Below are 18855 nucleotides of genomic sequence, written 5' to 3'. Positions count from 1 at the left end.
TTTCACCAAACAGCAGGGTGACTACTTGTCTCCCTTTAAATAGGCAGACTGACTGATTATGAGTTTGGAAACACCTGTGATGTCAATTAAATGACACACCTGAGTTAATCATGTCACTCTGGTCAAATAGTTTTCAATCTTTTATAGAGGTACCATCATTTTTGTCCAGGCCTGTTTCATTAGTTTGTTTTTTTTAAATAATTATGTTAATCAACAATTCAAAAGTAATGGCTGTTTTTGATTATTTAATTTTCAATAAATTTTTATTTATTGTTACTTTTGTGAGTTTCAAGTGATTTCAGTGAGAATTGTGGGTTTTTCCTTCTTTAACTGAGGGGTACCAACAATTTTGTCCACGTGTGTATGTATTAATGGTTGCATAGATGGCTTCTCAAGAAAAATGATATGGCTAGAAGCTTACAAAACCAACAGTGATCCTCGTGTAATCGCAGGATATTTCATAGATGCTCTGATGGAAAACAATGGATGTCCACAAAAAGTCCGGTTAGACCATGGTACTGAGAATACCTACATTGCAGAAATGCAAAAATTTCTGCACAGCAGTGATGATGACAATCATGCAGAGTGTGTTACTCTTGGACCAAGTACTGGCAATCAAAGGATTGAACGATGGTGGTGCACCTTGCGAAGCCAATGTACCCAGTTTTGGATGGATCATTTTGACCAGCTGAGAGCAGATGGGTATTTTGTTGACAGCTTCATTGACAAAGCACTGATCCAGTTTTGCTTCCAAAATACAATACAGGTACCCTATACTATCCTTTAAAAAACGAACAAAAAACCTTGGTTAACAACACGGATATAACAGAGTGATAATTGATAATGATTGATCCCTAAGATAATGGCATAAACACCGCTATTTCTAACAAACCTTTTCACTCGTTCTATGTCCATTATTCAGGAGGAACTTGATGAAGTTGTAACTGCCTGGAATGATCATCGCATAAGAGCAACTAACAATCCTCGGGCTCCTAATGGTCGTCCTTCCATAATGTATGCAGTGCCAAACCTTTATGGGGTACAGAACTTCTTGCAGCCAGCTGATCAAATGAAGTTAGAAATATGTCGAGAAGACTGTTGTTTTAAGGACTACCCTTGTGATGAGGATGTGTTCCACCTGTGTGTGGAACTTATGGCGGAGTACAACCTGGTAATGTCTGATGATGTGTATGAAATTACTGACCTTTATCTACATCTTCGTCAGATGATCATGATTGAGCTCTAAGAATAAATTAAGAATCACTATTTACAATAATATTATTCTTTCACCCAAAAGTAGCATTGCTCCAAAGTAAATAAGTTTGTCTATAACAAAAGGTAGATAAGTATCAATGCGTTTATCACTAATGAATATGAAAAAAAACAATACTAAATACAAAAAGAAAAGAATCTGGATTTAATGCAAATGTAAATATACATTCCTCTTTGTCACACTTCTGTAGTATTGGTGTTAAATCACAGACTGTATGAAAGGCCTGGATGTAGTCACTGTGATGTCACCCATTGATCTGTGGACTCCAGTTTAGAAATCAAGAGTTTGTAATTTGTTAGAAACAAAAGTGACCATACTTGGTTAAAAGTTTTTTTTGTCTCTTTGAGGCCTAATATTTACTTAATGAAGGAGTATTTTTCAATGGACCAGAAGTACACTGATAAGGAGTGATTTTAGCTGATGACATAATAACTTGTGGACATTTTTTTGACCAAGTGCATGATTGAAAATTTTGTGAATTATTATGAATTATTTGAACAGGAGTCACATTTTTCAAGCCTGTAAACTACATACAGTTCTTTTATACAGTCTGTGTGTAATTTAGAACATAAAGTTGACATTTTTGCAGTAGAAAACAGAAATATTTAGTACTTCATCATATATGCATTGTGATCATTTTTTTCAGGTTTGTACATAATGGAAAGAACTGACAGAACAATGCAACTGTTGTATTTTTATCTGTTCAAAATAACACAAATGTTTCAATGCATATGTCTTTATGTGACATGAAGTGCAAAAATAAAGTATATTGCAACAATATGGGAGTGCTTTTCAAACATTGCCAAGTAAAATCATCTACAAAACCAGTTTTACAAAGGGAACAACCTCCTCAGAAAATGTAAACATAAACCAAAAAATACATATTTTTGAGGATTTTTTTCTTAAGACATTTAAATCTTGCGGGAAATCAACTCAACTTTGCTACACTATGTCCATTATCCACACACTGCTCTCCAACACTTTGTTCATTTCATGTCGGAAGTCTGGGTAGTTGTCATAATTAATTGGCAACTCCAAGTAGCATCCACATGTGTGGGCAACAGGCCGTCTCTGAAGGCCTTGCATTTGTGTGAAGCTGACAGTGATGCTCTTACCAAGAAACAAATCAGATCCAGTGCAAAACCGGAGGAAAAGGGAGAGGTGCTGTGTGTCTGATTCTCTAAGGTATGAGCTTAGATACTTTCCAGTTTGTTTCTGCTGGTCATTCATGGTAGATGGGTAAATAACTGATCTCATAACTTTTCTCAATGTTGGCTGCAGATTTTCATATGCAGCTGTAATGCCTTCTAGCTCTGACCTTAAGGCTGCAAGCACATTGCTCCACTGCTCAATGACAAAGGCAGGTTCTTGGATCAGCTTTTGGTGGGCTAGCTCCTCCAACAGTTGTTTGAAATTATCACCTGTTGGCACTCTTCGGCAGCTATAGAGATCCATTACTTCAAGCAACTCTTCCTGGTCCACACCTTCAAAATCTGATCGGCAGGTTTCAAAGACCATTCTATCTGACTCTGTAACAAACCTGAGGAAGCTGTCAACAAGACTACTTTTAATACATCCCAGGGCTGCTTGTTCCAATATTACAGGGGCAATTTTTATCGGCAGGTATTTCTCTTTCTGCCAACCAAATGCAATGATTCGACCAATGCTTTCCCATTGTTGCTGACCAAAATCGTGGCGAAGATAAGGCACCTTAAAATCATTCCCCAGTGTGCACTGCTCATAAAAATCCTGCCAAAATTCAGAAAGCACATCTCTCAGGACTCCGCCTGCATCAACAGCCTTTTCCAGCCTTCCATCAGGAAGTACCACTTGGATAGAAATATCCTCTAGCATGACATTTTCATCACAAAAATGTGAAATAAGTTCTTTAAGGATCTGTCCACGATGAAGAACAAGAATTTTCTTTGTTCTCTGCCTCTGAGCAATGGGCTCCTGTAACATATCAAGGTGTGGAAGAGAATGCACAGACCCGTATGATGGCAGAGAAAGTGGTAAAGTGTCATCAAGACTGACACTGTCCATTACAGAGACATGGCCTGTGGAGAATGTGACAGTGCCACTATCCTCTAACACATCCACACTAACCGCTCCCTCAAACTCTTGCACACTGGACAAATCATTCATGTCAGCATTGGGGTACAGTAAGGAAACATCATTGCTGCTTATGTCTAAAAGAGCATTGCTGCTTTCTACATATATGACATCAACAGTATTTGGTACCTCAGCCTCTACCAGAGTTGTGCTGAGATTGTGGTGAGTAGAGCTGGATGTCTGTTCCATGTTTTCAAAATCTTGTGCAGCTGTTCCACTGCTGTTGACTGGCTGTGTGTCAATGCTAATGTCCTTCTTTTTGGTTGTTAAGTAAAAACGCAAGAGTGGTAGTTTTGTTTGTTCATACAGTTGTCCAACTGTAATCTGCTCATCTAATGAGTGCTCCTGAAAATCAGTAACATCAACTACGAAATCTGTGATGCTGCCCTCTGCGTTTTTTTGACCAGGAAAAAACAGGTCCACTGCCTTTTCAATCAACTCACTTTTTTTTACAGTTCTTTGATATAGAGATTTTTCTTGTACCGCCACCTTTTTTGGTCCTTACTTGCAAAAATTTTCCTTCACGGAAATGCATCCAACCTATCTCAACTTTTCGCACATTCTTTTGAGCATTCCGAGGTGGTTCTTGCTCAGACTGATGCTCATGACCATCACTTCTGTTTCTTGATATCTTGGCCCTCAGTCGCTCAAAAAGTTTTGATTTACGGGAAACAGAATTATTGCCCTTCTGCCTGCAAAATCCAAGAACAGCCAGCCGGTCACCGTAGGATGGCAGATACTCTTTCAGCTGTTCATCTGTCATCAGCAGTATGACACTGGAATCAATCTAAAAAAAAAGAGAAGAACTTCATCAATACTATACAAAACTACTATACTATATACACTATATATTTAATACTTATTCTATAAAAGTATAAATAATTTTATTAGGTACTGCTGGATAAAAAAAGCACAGATGTAGAAGATGTATCACTCTTTTCCACATATATTCATTTTAATTGTTCCTTTAACAAGCTAACTACCTTATCCTTTTCCAGATGCTGTATGGTTTCCTCAGACACATTTCGTGACCTTAAAAAGTCACACAGCTCATCCATCCTGGGACAGACAATCGAAAGCTATTTAAATTAATTGCAAATATGACACATGAACCATAGCGATAATTTTCACAGAATATCTTTATTTAACAGATTGTTTGTATGTTTGCTTCTTTAGAGTTATGCATATTGGTTTAATCTCTTGCATTATTTTATAATTTGTCCAACTGACCCTAACTTTAGTCCTATTCAACACACTGCATTCACATTTGCAAATGTGAAAACAATGTAACATTTAAGTTTTAAAAAAAACAACAACCATAATTTACCTGCAATTACATCCAGGTCACAGGATTATTCTCCCTCAGTAGGGTGAACTTTTGGGTAGATGTACTAAAAGTTGAACAAAGTTGAACATAAATATAGCATCAATACACTGTAACGGAACTTAGTTAATTGATTTCAATGAAGCAGGAATCAGAAATACAATGATATCTATGCAGTTTCATTGACTATTTACTTTACAAGTGTGATGTGCCCACAATGTACTGCCATCAGTAGTGAAGGGCTGATTTAAAAGGCACACTGATGGCAAGTTTTACATTTGCATAGCATATGTACTCCAAGCAACACAACCACATTCAGCCTCATAAGCTACAGCCCCAAATACAATACATTTTTGGCTAATGTGCACACAGTTCAGTTGCATAAACTTGAACAACTATTTACATGACATGTATAATTAAGAAGTACATACACGACATGTTGTTTGCAGAGGTATAAATACAAAAACTCGTTAATCTTTACATGTTATACAGGCTGATCATCAGATGCAGTTTAGTTCAACTTAAAGTCGGTTGTCATCCCACTGCAGCAGCAATAAATACTGTCGAACCTAGTGCTTGTTAAGTCAAGTTAGCTTCTATGTGCTTTTGAAAAGCAAGCAGCAATGCGGCAAAAAATATTTAAGAGTTGCAATCTGACGCTCCATAAATAAAATCGTGTTATATTTACATTCCCACTGATATACGACCAGCTGCTTCTAAGCCACACAGAAGCATCATTCTCCGAGCTCAGTAAGAGTAAAATGAGCGAGCGATTAGCATCACAGATAACTCGACAGTGACAACAACTGCAGCCTCTGTGTACATCACTGCACATCAAATGGTCATTAATAATGAGACCAGAAAACTTACAATAGCGTCTTTTTGATGCTTGTATTTCACGTTAACATGAGTGGGATCTGACGAACGATCACCAGCCAGTTAGCTAACATTAGCAAAGGTAACAGAGGCAGCGCCGCACACGTAGGTGTATTTTCTTTGTAAAATTAACGAGATTTGAACCGTGATTGAGCTTTCACAAAAGAAACGGATCGTTTAGTACATACTAATACGTTAATATTACGCTCAGTAAAACAATGCTTACCTTAATTCAGGAACATTGGCAGAGTGCAAGACAGGTATTCATAGGCTGTCTCCCGCAACATGTGTCTGCTGTGGTATGTGTGGTATGTGTGGTATCTCATAATTATGACTTGCTATCTCATAATTATGACTTTGTATCTCATAATTATGACTTACGATCTCATAATTATGAGATAAAAAGTCATAATTATGACTTTGTATCTCATAATTATAACTTTGTATCTCATAATTATGACTTGCTATCTCATAATTATGACTTGCTATCTCATAATTATGACTTTGTAACTCATAATTATGACTTTGTATCTCATAATTATGACTTTTTATCTCATAATTATGACTTTTTATCTCATAATTATGAGATTAAAAAGTCATAATTATGAGATAGCAAGTCATAATTATGACTTTTTATCTCATAATTATGACTTACGATCTCATAATTATGAGATAAAAAGTCATAATTATGACTTGTATCTCATAATTATGACTTTTTATCTCATAATTATGAGATAAAAAGTCATAATTATGAGATAGCAAGTCATAATTATGACTTTTTATCTCATAATTATGACTTACGATCTCATAATTATGAGATAAAAAGTCATAATTATGACTTTGTATCTCATAATTATGAGATCGTAAGTCATAATTATGAGATAAAAGGTCATAATTATGAGATACAAAGTCATAATTATGAGATAAAAAGTCATAATTATGACTTTTTATCTCATAATTATGAGATCGTAAGTCATAATTATGAGATAAAAAGTCATAATTATGACTTGCTATCTCATAATTATGACTTTGTATCTCATAATTATGACTTTGTATCTCATAATTATGACTTTTTATCTCATAATTATGAGATAAAAAGTCATAATTATGAGATAGCAAGTCATAATTATGACTTTGTATCTCATAATTATGACTTTGTATCTCATAATTATGAGATAGCATTTGACTTATTTTTTTTTCCAAGTGGCGGAAACAGGCTTCGATACGGATGTATACTACATCCGGAAAAATTTTAAGTATGCGCGGTGACCACACTAGTCATACTCAACAGCCCCATAATGCTTTGCGAGCTATCCACCAAAATGCAAGCCTCCGCGGGATATGTGGCCGGACCGCGGCGATTTTTATTTTGTTTTATGTGGTTAAGTAGTCATCCTAATCACCCCACAGATTTGAGAAATAGCCGTTTTCTGACCAACGTTTTAAATTTGTCAGAGACCTCACAACGTGCTACTGAATGCTAGCAGCTAGTTGCAGCAGCTCGCTTTGCATACAGAACAAGTAGCAGCTACCTCGAGTAGCCTGCAGCTACAACTGAAACGATTTTCATAATCTGGCTAATAACTGCATGAGGAGTGCCGGCTTGAAATTGCCACATTAATTATGCGACTGTTTGTTAGCGTAAAATCGACCTGAAGCCGGCATTCAGCCGAGATATTTGATAGCCGTACTTCCGGTTTTTGTCGTCGGAGGTTTGAAATGCATTATGGGAAACGGAGTAGTATACTACAGTGTGAACGGTCGGCATTCTAATCATACTTATAGTACGTAGTATACAGTATATACTCATTGAGAATGTAGTATGTAGTACGTTAGTATGCGATTTCGGACACAGCCTTTGTCTTTTAGGTATCCCCATAAAGAGAAGTCTTGTTAATCGAACCATTTAATTTGATTGTGGCCTCATCACTCCAAACAATCTTTGTGGGAAAGTGTGCATTTTCGGTACATCGTTCCAAGTACCACTCGCAGTACTTTACTCTTTGGTCTGGATCATCATCATGAAGAGCATGGACTAATCTTGGAAAGTAATTTTTCCATTGACAACGTTTCATGATGCAATGGACAGATGATTTTGAAATGCCTACCTCACGACTATCTTGCCACACAGACTTTCTTGGAGTTCGCTGAAACATTTCCAGTACTCTTTCTTCCTTTGTTAGACTTCTTCAACTATACTATACTATACTATACTATAATTCAATTCAATTCAATTTTATTTATATAGCGTCAATTGCAGTCAAATTGTCTCAGGACGCTTTACAGAACCCATATGCCTGACCCCCAGAGCAAGCCCAAAGGCGACAGTGGCAAGGAAAAACACCCTTTTAACAGGGAAGAAACCTCGAGCAGAACCCGGCTCTATATAGGGGGGACCCATCTGCCTGCTGGCCGGGCGGGTTGAGAAGGACAGAGGAGGGCAAGGGGGAGGGATGGGAGAAGAGGGAGGGGTGGGAAAGCAAGAAAAACACAACACACATTTGGATACATGCATGACAGGATATGTGACACTATACTATACTATACTATACTATGCTATACTATACTATACTATTCTATGCTATACTTAACTAAACTATATCTGGGCAGACTGAAAATGGACAGTAACATCTGCCAAAAACGAAGACTCGGGCTAAAGCCAAAAAACAGTCTGTAGACAAAAAACATCTAATCTCACCTGACTTGCTCTGACTGTGGCACAGCTTACTGTGGTGTGAGATGGGGAAACTGGGAGCCGGAGGGCTTGGGGTCCTGGGAGCTGAAGATGAGGGCTGTAACGACAGGGGAAGGCTGAAGGGGTTTTTTAAACCATGCGGAGATGGCGGTGATGAGCCAGATGACGAGTCCAGAGGGGGGGATTGTGTTGGAACCGTAGACGAATCCAAAAGCCAGACCAAGGGTAGCAGGAGTGTAGAGGACTGATTGGCACTGGTGCACCTGCTCCTGCTTCTGCTGATTGCCGGCAGAGGATTGACTTCACCTGCCGCTGCAGCACCCAGCACAGCTAAAAGAAAAGCAAATGCACAGGGAAGGAGGGACCCTATCTAGAGCCTGCAGAAGCAGGCCTAACAGGTACATGCAAACAGAAGTCGCATAACATCCCTGTTAACAACATATAAAAAACAGTTGTCATTAGCTGCAGTAATGTGTTGCATGCTTTCAGCTGTTACAACTGGAGATAACGCTGACTTAATGCCACAATAAAGTTTGTCCAGTTCTACATATGTATGTGCAAGAGATGGACAAAGATGACCCCAACATCATTGACACGAATCAATGAAAATACTTGGTAATATCAAAGTAGATACAAATGAATCACTCTTGAAAGAACACCACCAACTGTTACAACCAACCACCTTTATTTTACTTGGAGATTTTCCTCAACAATTGTTCCTTTACAAATTACATTGTTTTCCATGTATTTTGCAATTGCATGGCCAGAAATCAAACTAGCATTTGTGTTTTCATTTGAATTTTTGAGTAGATGGATGAAATTATTAAACAGACTGCTAGACTAACAGCAACATCTTTGGATTTTCATGACTGTAGTTTGTTTCATTGAACTGCAAATATGCATAAATAAAATATATCTATTCTAATTATCTGTAGTCACAGACAAATCAAATATTTTGTAGGGTAACTAGCTTTCATAACTTTGGATTAGGTTTGTTTCTGAACTTGTGTCAATGCAATTTGACAATTCAGTGTATAAATACAGTTGGACTAATAAATATCCCCCTCCCTCCACCCATACATGACATTCACAGGATATACATCATAAACTATGCAAAGAAAGATGAATATAAGAATTACGTAACAAACAAAATCAGCAGGAAGGTGTCAGGAGGCCAGAACAATGCACCCTTTTATCTCAGGCACTAACATATCAATGATCCTTTTTGTTGTTCTTGTTCCAAAACTGTTATTACACATAAATACATATATACCAAAGACAAAATCCACACTGGTTATCACACTATCAGAACCTAAAACATCAACGCATCTAAAGAAAGATTGCCATGTCAGTGTAACCTTGGAAACATGCAGCATATCTAGTATTCTCCAACTTAATAACTGAGAGGATATCCCTAAAAAATTGTGTACATGGTTGATGATTGCAGTCTTTATACAAATAAAATATGATGTCTGTCCACTAGAGAGTGAATTGATTTTCTTGTTACACTGCAATTTTCTGTTGGGAAACATTGATTCCTGCTACTTTGGCATGTACCACCCACTTAAACATTGTCACAAGTCAACCACTCCCTTCTCTGACTGATTCTGAGTTGCCACGGAAATCTCCACCTAACGTAACTCAGCCAGTGCCTTTTGTCTCAGATATTTCTCCAAGCAGTAGATGGCAATGGAGTCTTTGTTGGCGCTAAACTTGTTAGCAAAGAGGTGAGGCTGAGAAATGATCCATTGCAGGTCTCCAACACCATACACACATACTCCCCTCACATGGTGACCATTACATTCTGAATACACTGCATTCAGGGACTCCTGTGGACCCTCAAGCCACTGCCACTTCACCAGTCGAGCAATTGCATTCATATCTGACATATCGTATTTAGTATGGGGCCTTGTTGAGCCAGGAACACCAGGCATTCGTTGAATGGTTGCCCAGAGAAACTCATCAGGACTGTAGGTGTCTTTCCCCCACTCTATCAGCATCTGTATTCGATCATCTTCCAACACACTGCGGATGTAACCTCGACAGACCACAATGTAGGCACTTCCTGACAAAATGGGCAGGTTGAAGGGAGGTGGCTCCTTTAGCTTTTCTGTCCTCTGAAAAAGTTGACGTAGTACATTATTATGATGGTGACAGTCAGTGAGGTCAGTCTGAATAGAACATTTCTACAATGACAAAGGTACTTCCTCTATTTAGGTATGTAAAAAAAAATCTCCAAATGAATTACCTTAACTTGGCCATTAACAACCTGGTGAACATATGTGACCCTCCATATCTTTCCAGCTGGCATTTTTTCTGACTCCATGATGTTCTGACCCTTCAATGAATGCAACATCCGTACCATCTCCAAATTGGTTTTCAAAGGGAAATCCTGGCCACAAACGTTGATGAAGTATTTCCATTCTGTGCTGGCATTATAAAGATCAGCCATACAGTTAAGGTCAGCCTGGACTCGTGTCCAGCCACCATAGACCACACTGACAGGCCGTGTGACCATGAAGACGTTCGGAAAACAGGAGGTGATGGCCATGATGGCAGCAAAGACTGAGGTCTCTGATTTCTTGTCCACATGGACACAATAAATATTTTGAGGTGCATAAATAGCTCTCAGTAGTCTCTCAAAATTCTGCACCTGAAGTAAATGGAGAGAAAAAACAATCAGTGATTGAATGATTTACTTCATTTGTGCATCAGTTTAAAGGGGTACTCCCTGAATGATGTGACAAGTTCCAAAAAGATGGATTTGACATTTCCTATAATGCAGCTCAGTGGAGTCAGTGATTAGATCCCTGTACCTTCAAATGTCCACTTTCAAATTTTACATTTAATTCAAAATTTCACAGCCAGTTATTACATGTCAATTACAACCTTCATCCTGAAGGACAGTTTTCCAAACGTTACACTTCCTCCACAGTCAAGGAAAACGTTATACAGCTATACTGTAGACCTACTGCACAGCCTTTAAAGTTTGGATAAATTTGAATTCAGACTTCTGAGTTTTCATACCTTGTGATGGACCACCATAGAGTAAGCCAGAGGAAAGTCCTCCTCTTCTTTGCTTAACGGGAATGTCAAGTATTTCCTGCTTAACTTAAAGTTCCTGCAAAAGCACAAAATTGAACAACAAATGCTACTCAAGGATTTTACTTCAACTCAAAACATTTCAGTAATGACTCAGAGTTCAACAGTTACTGAAGGCTGTGATTTAAAGCCACACACCTGCAGTCTTTGGTTGCATTGATGTAATACTCATCAGGGATGTCAACACTCTTGTGGAAGTCTTTAGTGAGGACCAGTAATTTGGCCTTTTCCACTGCCTTTGTCTCTCCCCGTAGGATTGCAGCACAGTTGCACTCTTTCTCTGGACCGTCATCCACATCTGTATACTCCCACCAGTTGTAGGTAAGACTCCAGTCTGTTCTCAGTTCATTGAGTAGAGAAAGCATCCACACTGATCCCAGTACAACAGTGAGCTTAAATAACAGGAACAGTCGACCTCGTTTCAGTAACGGCATTATTTTAGAGAACTTCAACCGCGATGCTTTTGTAGTGTGAATTCTGTATGTTGTTCAACTGCAACTTATATTCGTCTTCAAACGTATTTCACAGTCATTAATGTATTTTTTTCTGTCTGTGAAACATTTTGTGTCTAAGATTAAGAAATAAATCACTAAAATATCATGACATATGCACTACTGATCTGTTAGTCACCAACTCAGACTTAAATCAAAAATTTAAGCTCAAAATGTGCAATGGAGACTATGTTCTGTGACACCAATGTAGTTGTGTTTCTGCTCTTTGCTACATGCTACAAAGCTTTAATAAATGTATTTGCAGTAATGTTTAAAAATGTGTCCACAAGTTCCTTTCATTATGAAGTCAGGCAGATTAGTCCATATCGCCCCTGGAAAGAAGAGAAAGAAATCATGTGAACACATCCATTCTTCTGTCAAACCCTTCCCACATATATGAAGGTAAAAAGATCATCATAAAGCAAAGGTCACGTTTACATGAACATTATTGTTGGCGTTAACTGTTTATGGTGATGGCATGCAATCAAAAATAATGTTATTAATAAAAGCACAAGTATAGAAACAGAAAAGAAAATTCAGAGGCAAGCTATACCTTTCAGCCTTCTAAAGTTTAAATCATGTGCTGCTTCTTCACATAACTGTACGTTTATGTTAGTCAAAAAGTTTCCAAAATAGAAGTTTAGCTTTAACAAGGATAAGATATCACTTAGGTTCAAACAGAGACTCACTGATGGACAATCATCATCTTCATGTGCAATAATCATTCATACCATGCATTTCACTTGAATCAGACACTCTAAAACAGATGTTCCACCTCATTACACTATCACACTTTTACAGTTTTTTTAAAATACCTGTTCTATTTGCTTGTGTATATATATATATATATATATATATATATATATATATATATATATATACATATGTAATACTTTTTGTACAGCGGTTCATTGTTTTGTTATATTATGTTGTTTTTATTTTTGGAAGTGCCAACAAAGTTTCATTGCAGAAATGCTTTGACAATAAATATCCTTGAATCCTTGAATACAGCAGTAATGGTGAATGTGACCGCTTCAAAAATAAGTGATAAAGCTGCCAATGTGGAAAGGCTATCACACCTTACTGTACTTATATTTGTTATGATCCTTGTTTCAGCATCTGCCCTTCTTCCTCCTTTTCCCTCTTTTTCCTGATTTCTCCTATTGTTCTTGATCTGTTTCTGTTCTGACCTGTCTCTCTTTTTGGCTCCCTCTGTCTGTCATCTCTCCCTCCTGTCTCTCTCCCTGTTTACTCGCCCCCTTGCTCTCCCTGCTTCACCTGCCTGCACTCTACCTGCTGATTACTGCAATGAGGGTCAGCTGCAGTAATCAGCTAACTCAGCTCACCTCCTCACTACCTCACCTCCAGGTATTTAAGCCTTGGTCATTCACTCTCATGCTGCTGCATCATAAATGCACATCCTATCATGGACTCTGCACTCTCTTTGAATTTGCTTCCCCACTTTTTGGACTCTGCCCCCTCTTTCCTGGATTTCCCACACATGGACTCAGTTCTCTTTGCGGGTTCTCGTCAGCCCTGCTTCAGTCACCAGCCAGTAGTCCAAACAAGGTCCAACAAAGGTGAATGTAAAACTAAGTTCATGCTTTTAATTTGAGGGATGTTTGTACCAATACACAGAAGTGAAGCATTCTGTGAGTGCTGGGAAACTGTTGCTTGTCCTTTAGCAGTCTATGTTGAAGTTCATCATTAATTAAGGGTGTGGTGGTTATACCTGTTCTTTCAAAACACTTGGAAGTAATTACTTACTCATCTTTGGTATCTCCTGTAAAGAAAACTGGTTCTTCAAGTCCTTCTGTGACTAACATCAAGCGACATGTTCCGTTTCTACATTTAGTTCTCTTTAGAAATCACAATTGTTTTAGTATTTGTAATCAGATGTTGTAGTAGTAATTCCCATCTAAATATGATAACTGAGTAGCTCCACTAAATATAACTAATTATTACTTTTGAAACTGGTATAAGCAAGTTAAGGGCTGTTTACCTCTACAGTTCTAACATTTTAATTGGTAAAGCTTGGGGTGCATTTAACTCTGTCAAAAATATGGTTATCTATTAAAACAACAACCAAAATGAGAGTTTTCAAGGCATCAGTGGAATCCATCTTTCTCCATGGATCTGATTCCTGGTCACTAATGAAGACTCTCTCAGAAAGAATTGATGGGACTCATACCAGAATGCTACGGAAGGTACAAAACATCTCCTGAAAATCGCATCTCAACAAGTCGCTGTATGGTCCACATACACGGTTGTCAACCATCATTAGGCAACGTAGACTAGCCTTGGCTGGACATGTGGTGAGACACAGCGAAGCAGCTGGTCGAGAACTGCTGTGGAAATTTGATGCTGTCAAAAGGGTTGGCAGTCCTAGCACAACAATAAAGAAGGTACTAGAAGAAGACATTGGTCTGCAAAGGACTTTTGACTACAATGTTGGACAGAGGGAGCTGGATGAAGAACTTAATTTGTGTCACCGATACCGTCGGATGCAACTGACTGACTGACTAACATTTCCACTATACACCAATATACAATTTGAGGTTACAGTGCTAGCATACAATATACATCACAGGATTTCTTGTTGAATACTTAAAAATAAAACCTCCTTTTTAATAACTGGTAAACAATCTGTGGGATAAAATTTGTTCATTTGATTGATATATAGACATAAAGAACTTTAAGCAATAAAACATGCAAATTCTTCCTACCTGTGATTTTACAAGCAGAGATTCAGATCCGATGCTTCTGCCTTCATCTGTTCTGAACCTCTTCTTTCTACATAACAAATCTGATGGTGTTCTTGTCTGGTTAGTTTTGTTGAGATGCACAATTAGTTATCATTGCGAGCATTCGTTTCCATGTCTCACTGTAGAATCCACTCCCTGCATTTGCCTCGGGCATTTGTCTCTTTACAGTTATCCTGATTGGTTGGTGATCGCAACATGACGGAGCGAGCCTGCCACTCAATGAAGGAACAATGAACAATGAAGGAACAAATCTGCCAAAAGAACAAGTGAAAAATGGTTTGTAAGATTTCTTGAAATAAGACATGATAATTAGAATATTGAGAGCTTAAAATTAGCTGTGAAAACTTATTGAAGCTATATTTTAGGTATAAAGCTTAGGTGTCTTAAAATAAGCCAGACATGCTAAAAAAAAAAAAAAATTCCACTCAAAAATGGATTTTTGCTTTCATGTAACCTCCTAATTTGAGATGTATTAAACTCATTAAGTTTTCTTGTAAAATACAACTCAAAACAAGATCATTTCAAGATTGTTTGACATAAGGTATTTCAAATACATCATCTTAAATCCAACTCCATCTTGCTGAAATGTCCCTTGTTAAGTGAATTTATCTTAAATCAAGCAGGATAAGACATTTTGACGAAAAATAAAACAAATACACTTGGATAAGACTGAGTTTTTGCAGTGTAGCTGTTATGTTGCAAACAAGTAGAAAACACTGCCAGTGGAGATTAGACTTTCACCAAATGTAGACAGTTTTAAATTCAGTGTAAAAGCATTTCTTTCTCATGTGCCTTACGCATGAAATCTGCACGGTGTCAGCCCTGCCCCCCTGCTCTGTTCAACCCAGCCTCACTCCCCGACAAAGACATTAGTCCATGGGCCAGACCAGATATTGATTCAAGGAAATTTATTGTTAAAGCATTTCTGCAATGAAACTTTTTTGGCACTTCCAAAAATAAAACAACATAGTATAGCAACACAACAAACAGCTGGACAAAAAAGTATTAAATATATATATTGTAGCACTGAGCGGCAACTTAAGGCAGGAATAACGAGAGATCTTGCAGTTAACACACCTGGACTTTGTCACCACACAATAAGCACTCAGGAACTCACACCCACTGTACCAGCTCGCAGGCTGAGGTCACTCCCCCAACAACCCCCCTGAGTCACGGCACAACTTGAAAACAATGAATACACAAAATGAACTCAGAACGTAGAATTGGAACAACTAAAAGCAACCAGTAATAAAAGAACGTCTCGAACACACAAATAACCCCATAAAACAATCCCAAAGAACACACAACTTCCCATGATGCCTAGCGGTCCCCCCCACCCGGAACACAGTCACTCCCCGCAGCAACCCTAGCGGCCACACAAGCGCTACATAGCCCCCACCTAAGGGGTTTACACATCCCCGAAACCCCTGAGCCATGAACAGTAAGGCCCCACAGCTGCTACTGCATATATATGTATATATATATATATATATATATATATATATATGTATATATATATGTGGGGAGGCAACCTTCTGGCAATGGCATGCATTGATGTGCCATCAATACGTGCCCTAGCCAAATGCAAAACTAGTGAAAAACTGTCTGAAAACATTAGGAAGGAAAAAAATGTCAGTGGCCTTCACCTGTAAACTCATTCCTGTTTTGCAGGTTGTCTCAATGTTACCCCTCGAGTGCATCTGTTGTTAATTTTATGAACACCAAAGCAGCTGAAACTGACTAAAAAGCCCCTCAGTTACTTACTTGACCAGATCAGTATTCCACATGTTTCACTGATTTGATGCAATACTTAGATTAAAAAGAGTTCCTTTAATTTTTGAGCAGTGTATATATATATATATATATATATATATATATATATATATATATATATATGATTATTTAGTTCTCTTTTGTGTCTTTTTTTCTGTCTTTTGGCCCCTTCACACCACAACAGACCTTGTAACTGTAAGTAGGCAACACTCCAAAGATTTATCCAAATGGTAGTTTAAGTTTTATACAGAGGTATGTTACTGATAGTTCTCTTCCCATTCACATTTTGGGTAGAATATAGAGTGTGACATTTAGCCTACACTGAAGTATTGCACATTCTCATCCTTTTTAACAGAGCATGGCTGGACAGCAGCAGGATTGTTCCTCAGCTTCCACTGCACAGACTGACAGTGAGATGGATGTTCAGGAAACACCAGAGGTTCATTCCATGGAATTCATGTGCAACTGTATAATTTAATGTCCTCTATGTATTCCCAGTTATCAGTAAAACAGAGTTACAAACTGCATTTGCTGAGAAAAATCCAAAAACAGATTAGGAGGGCAGATCTGAAAATTGAAATACTGGAGCACAAGTTAGAGGTGGGTGATGGTCACAAGTGGATTATGTTAACTACTGGAACATGAACTGAACTATCTCTTTTATTTGTAGGAAATAAAGAAGACCAAATGAAATGTGTATCATGTCTGTATTTGCTGTGCTGGTGATGATGGTGACTTAAACTCTAAAGTGATTATTGCATATGGTGTCTCTGACTGCTCTGCTGTCCTGGATAGCTGCAGGTGGATGGGGTCATCATCTGGGTCTTCAGTTTGTAGGGCAGGGTGTTGCTCTCCTCTAATAGTGGTAATATTATAAAGAACAACACATGCCACAGTAATATCACAGGCCCTCTCAGGGGTCACCCTGAGGAGACGTAGGCACTGGAAACGGGCTTTCAGCAGGCCTATGGTCATCTCCACCCGGGCTCTGGTCCTGCAGTGAGCCCGGTTGAAGTTCTATTGGGGGCCTGGTTGAGGGTCAGGGTATGAGGTCATCAGCCTGGGTTGGCATGGTAACCCCTGTCACCCAGCAGAAGGCCATCAAACTCTCCTGTCATGTATAGAGGATACATCAGAGTATATTATAGGAGGGAGACAAGAGAATTCTATCGTGAAACTCTTTAGGCTGCTGACCATGCTGCAGTCTGTTGCTCAGGTTAGACTCTCCATAAATCCTGGAGTCATGAACAGACCCAGACCACGTGGCCTCCACATTGGAAATGATGTATGCAGCATCACATATGATCTGGACAGTGCAGAGAATGACAGATGTTGAACTATGATGCAGTCTTTAACATTTAGAAACAGTAGTCAGTCTACCTGTAGCCTACCTGTACATTTATGCTGTGAATGGACTTCCTGTTCATGATGTGAGGGAGCTGTGATGGGGATGTGTGTGCATCTATGCAGCCAATCACACTGGGAAATCCTAAAAGAAATTAAAATGACTAATCCCAGTCTGAGGTTGCAGCACAATGTCATTAACAGAATATGATTTAAAATGAATTTAACAGATCTCTACATCATTCACCTGTAATCCCGTGGAACTCCTCCTTGATGCTCTGACAGATTTATGTCCAGGAAAACCACAATGATGAGTAAAAGTCGTTTCAGGTTCAGGAATACTTTTCTGACCGTCCTCCATACAGTTGTCTTACTGAAGTGTTCTGTATTTCCGACAATATATAAAAACTTCCATTTGCAAAGAACCGGAGCGCAACACACAATATCTGCTGGATGTGAGAGCATGACTACGGCTGGTAATGTCAATGTATGGATGGATTAGGTTGTTTATGTAGATTATGGACTTGAAACGATTACGAAACTTTACGGCTCAAACAGTTAATTGTCCGGAAATGTGAGAACATTTATGCGCGGTCTGATAACAATCTACCGACGAATATTTAATTATCTGTGCAGTAATGCTGCTCCTTTATCCACTGGATCGTTAATAAAAGCTGTTCTACGCCAAAACTTGCCCGCTTACTGACTGAATGAATGAGGAAATGAAACAGTGTGTGTGGCTGAAAGTGGGCGGAGATGGAGAGAAACTCGAGGTTTTCTCAGATAAACCTGCTGGCGACCAGGTTAAAGTTATAGAGTCTGTTACTGCGGTAACTGACCTCGCTTCGTGAAACGGAAAACTCTGAGTCTCTCTCATTTCAGGGTTAACAAACTCAGAGTTTTCAATAAACCTGCTTCGTGAAACAGGCCTCAGGTCGTTGTGTGCACACCACCCTACCAGATGTTGGACCTCCTGCCTGTACCAGGTCTCATTGTTGTCCCTGATAAGGCCTACCACTGTGGTATCGTCGGCAAACTTTATCAGGGTGTTGGAGAAGTGGGTGGGGACACAAAAAAAAGAAAGCTTAATGTGACAGCTT

The 18855-nt window shown here is 38.6% G+C and overlaps 3 protein-coding genes across 3 annotated transcripts in view; all 3 read right to left on the bottom strand.

The window, feature by feature from the left end:
- Positions 1-14749, bottom strand: part of LOC127534826 (beta-1,3-galactosyl-O-glycosyl-glycoprotein beta-1,6-N-acetylglucosaminyltransferase-like) — a 34377-nt gene extending 19628 nt beyond the window's left edge. Inside the window, exon 1 of the mRNA XM_051951062.1 lies at positions 14658-14749. The gene's annotated coding sequence lies outside the window, so the exon portion shown is untranslated. The remainder of the gene's footprint in view (positions 1-14657) is intronic.
- The window catches only part of LOC110950830 (protein prune homolog 2-like), a 188370-nt gene that overhangs the window by 106690 nt on the left and 62825 nt on the right, over positions 1-18855 (bottom strand). The gene's annotated exons all lie outside the window — the stretch shown is intronic.
- Positions 8993-12189, bottom strand: LOC110969262 (beta-1,3-galactosyl-O-glycosyl-glycoprotein beta-1,6-N-acetylglucosaminyltransferase-like). Its single transcript, XM_022219311.2, has 4 exons — positions 11521-12189; positions 11308-11401; positions 10529-10933; positions 8993-10397 (listed from the first exon to the last, which is right to left on the bottom strand). The coding sequence occupies exons 1-4, from the start codon at positions 11814-11816 to the stop codon at positions 9912-9914; spliced, it is 1281 nt and encodes a 426-aa protein (XP_022075003.2). The 5' UTR covers positions 11817-12189; the 3' UTR covers positions 8993-9911.

This window comes from Acanthochromis polyacanthus, chromosome 7 (genome assembly GCF_021347895.1).
Source record: "Acanthochromis polyacanthus isolate Apoly-LR-REF ecotype Palm Island chromosome 7, KAUST_Apoly_ChrSc, whole genome shotgun sequence".
NCBI lineage: Eukaryota > Metazoa > Chordata > Actinopteri > Pomacentridae > Acanthochromis > Acanthochromis polyacanthus.
The sequence above is the reverse complement of the archived record's forward strand: the minus strand, read 5'-3'. Positions and strand labels throughout refer to the sequence as shown.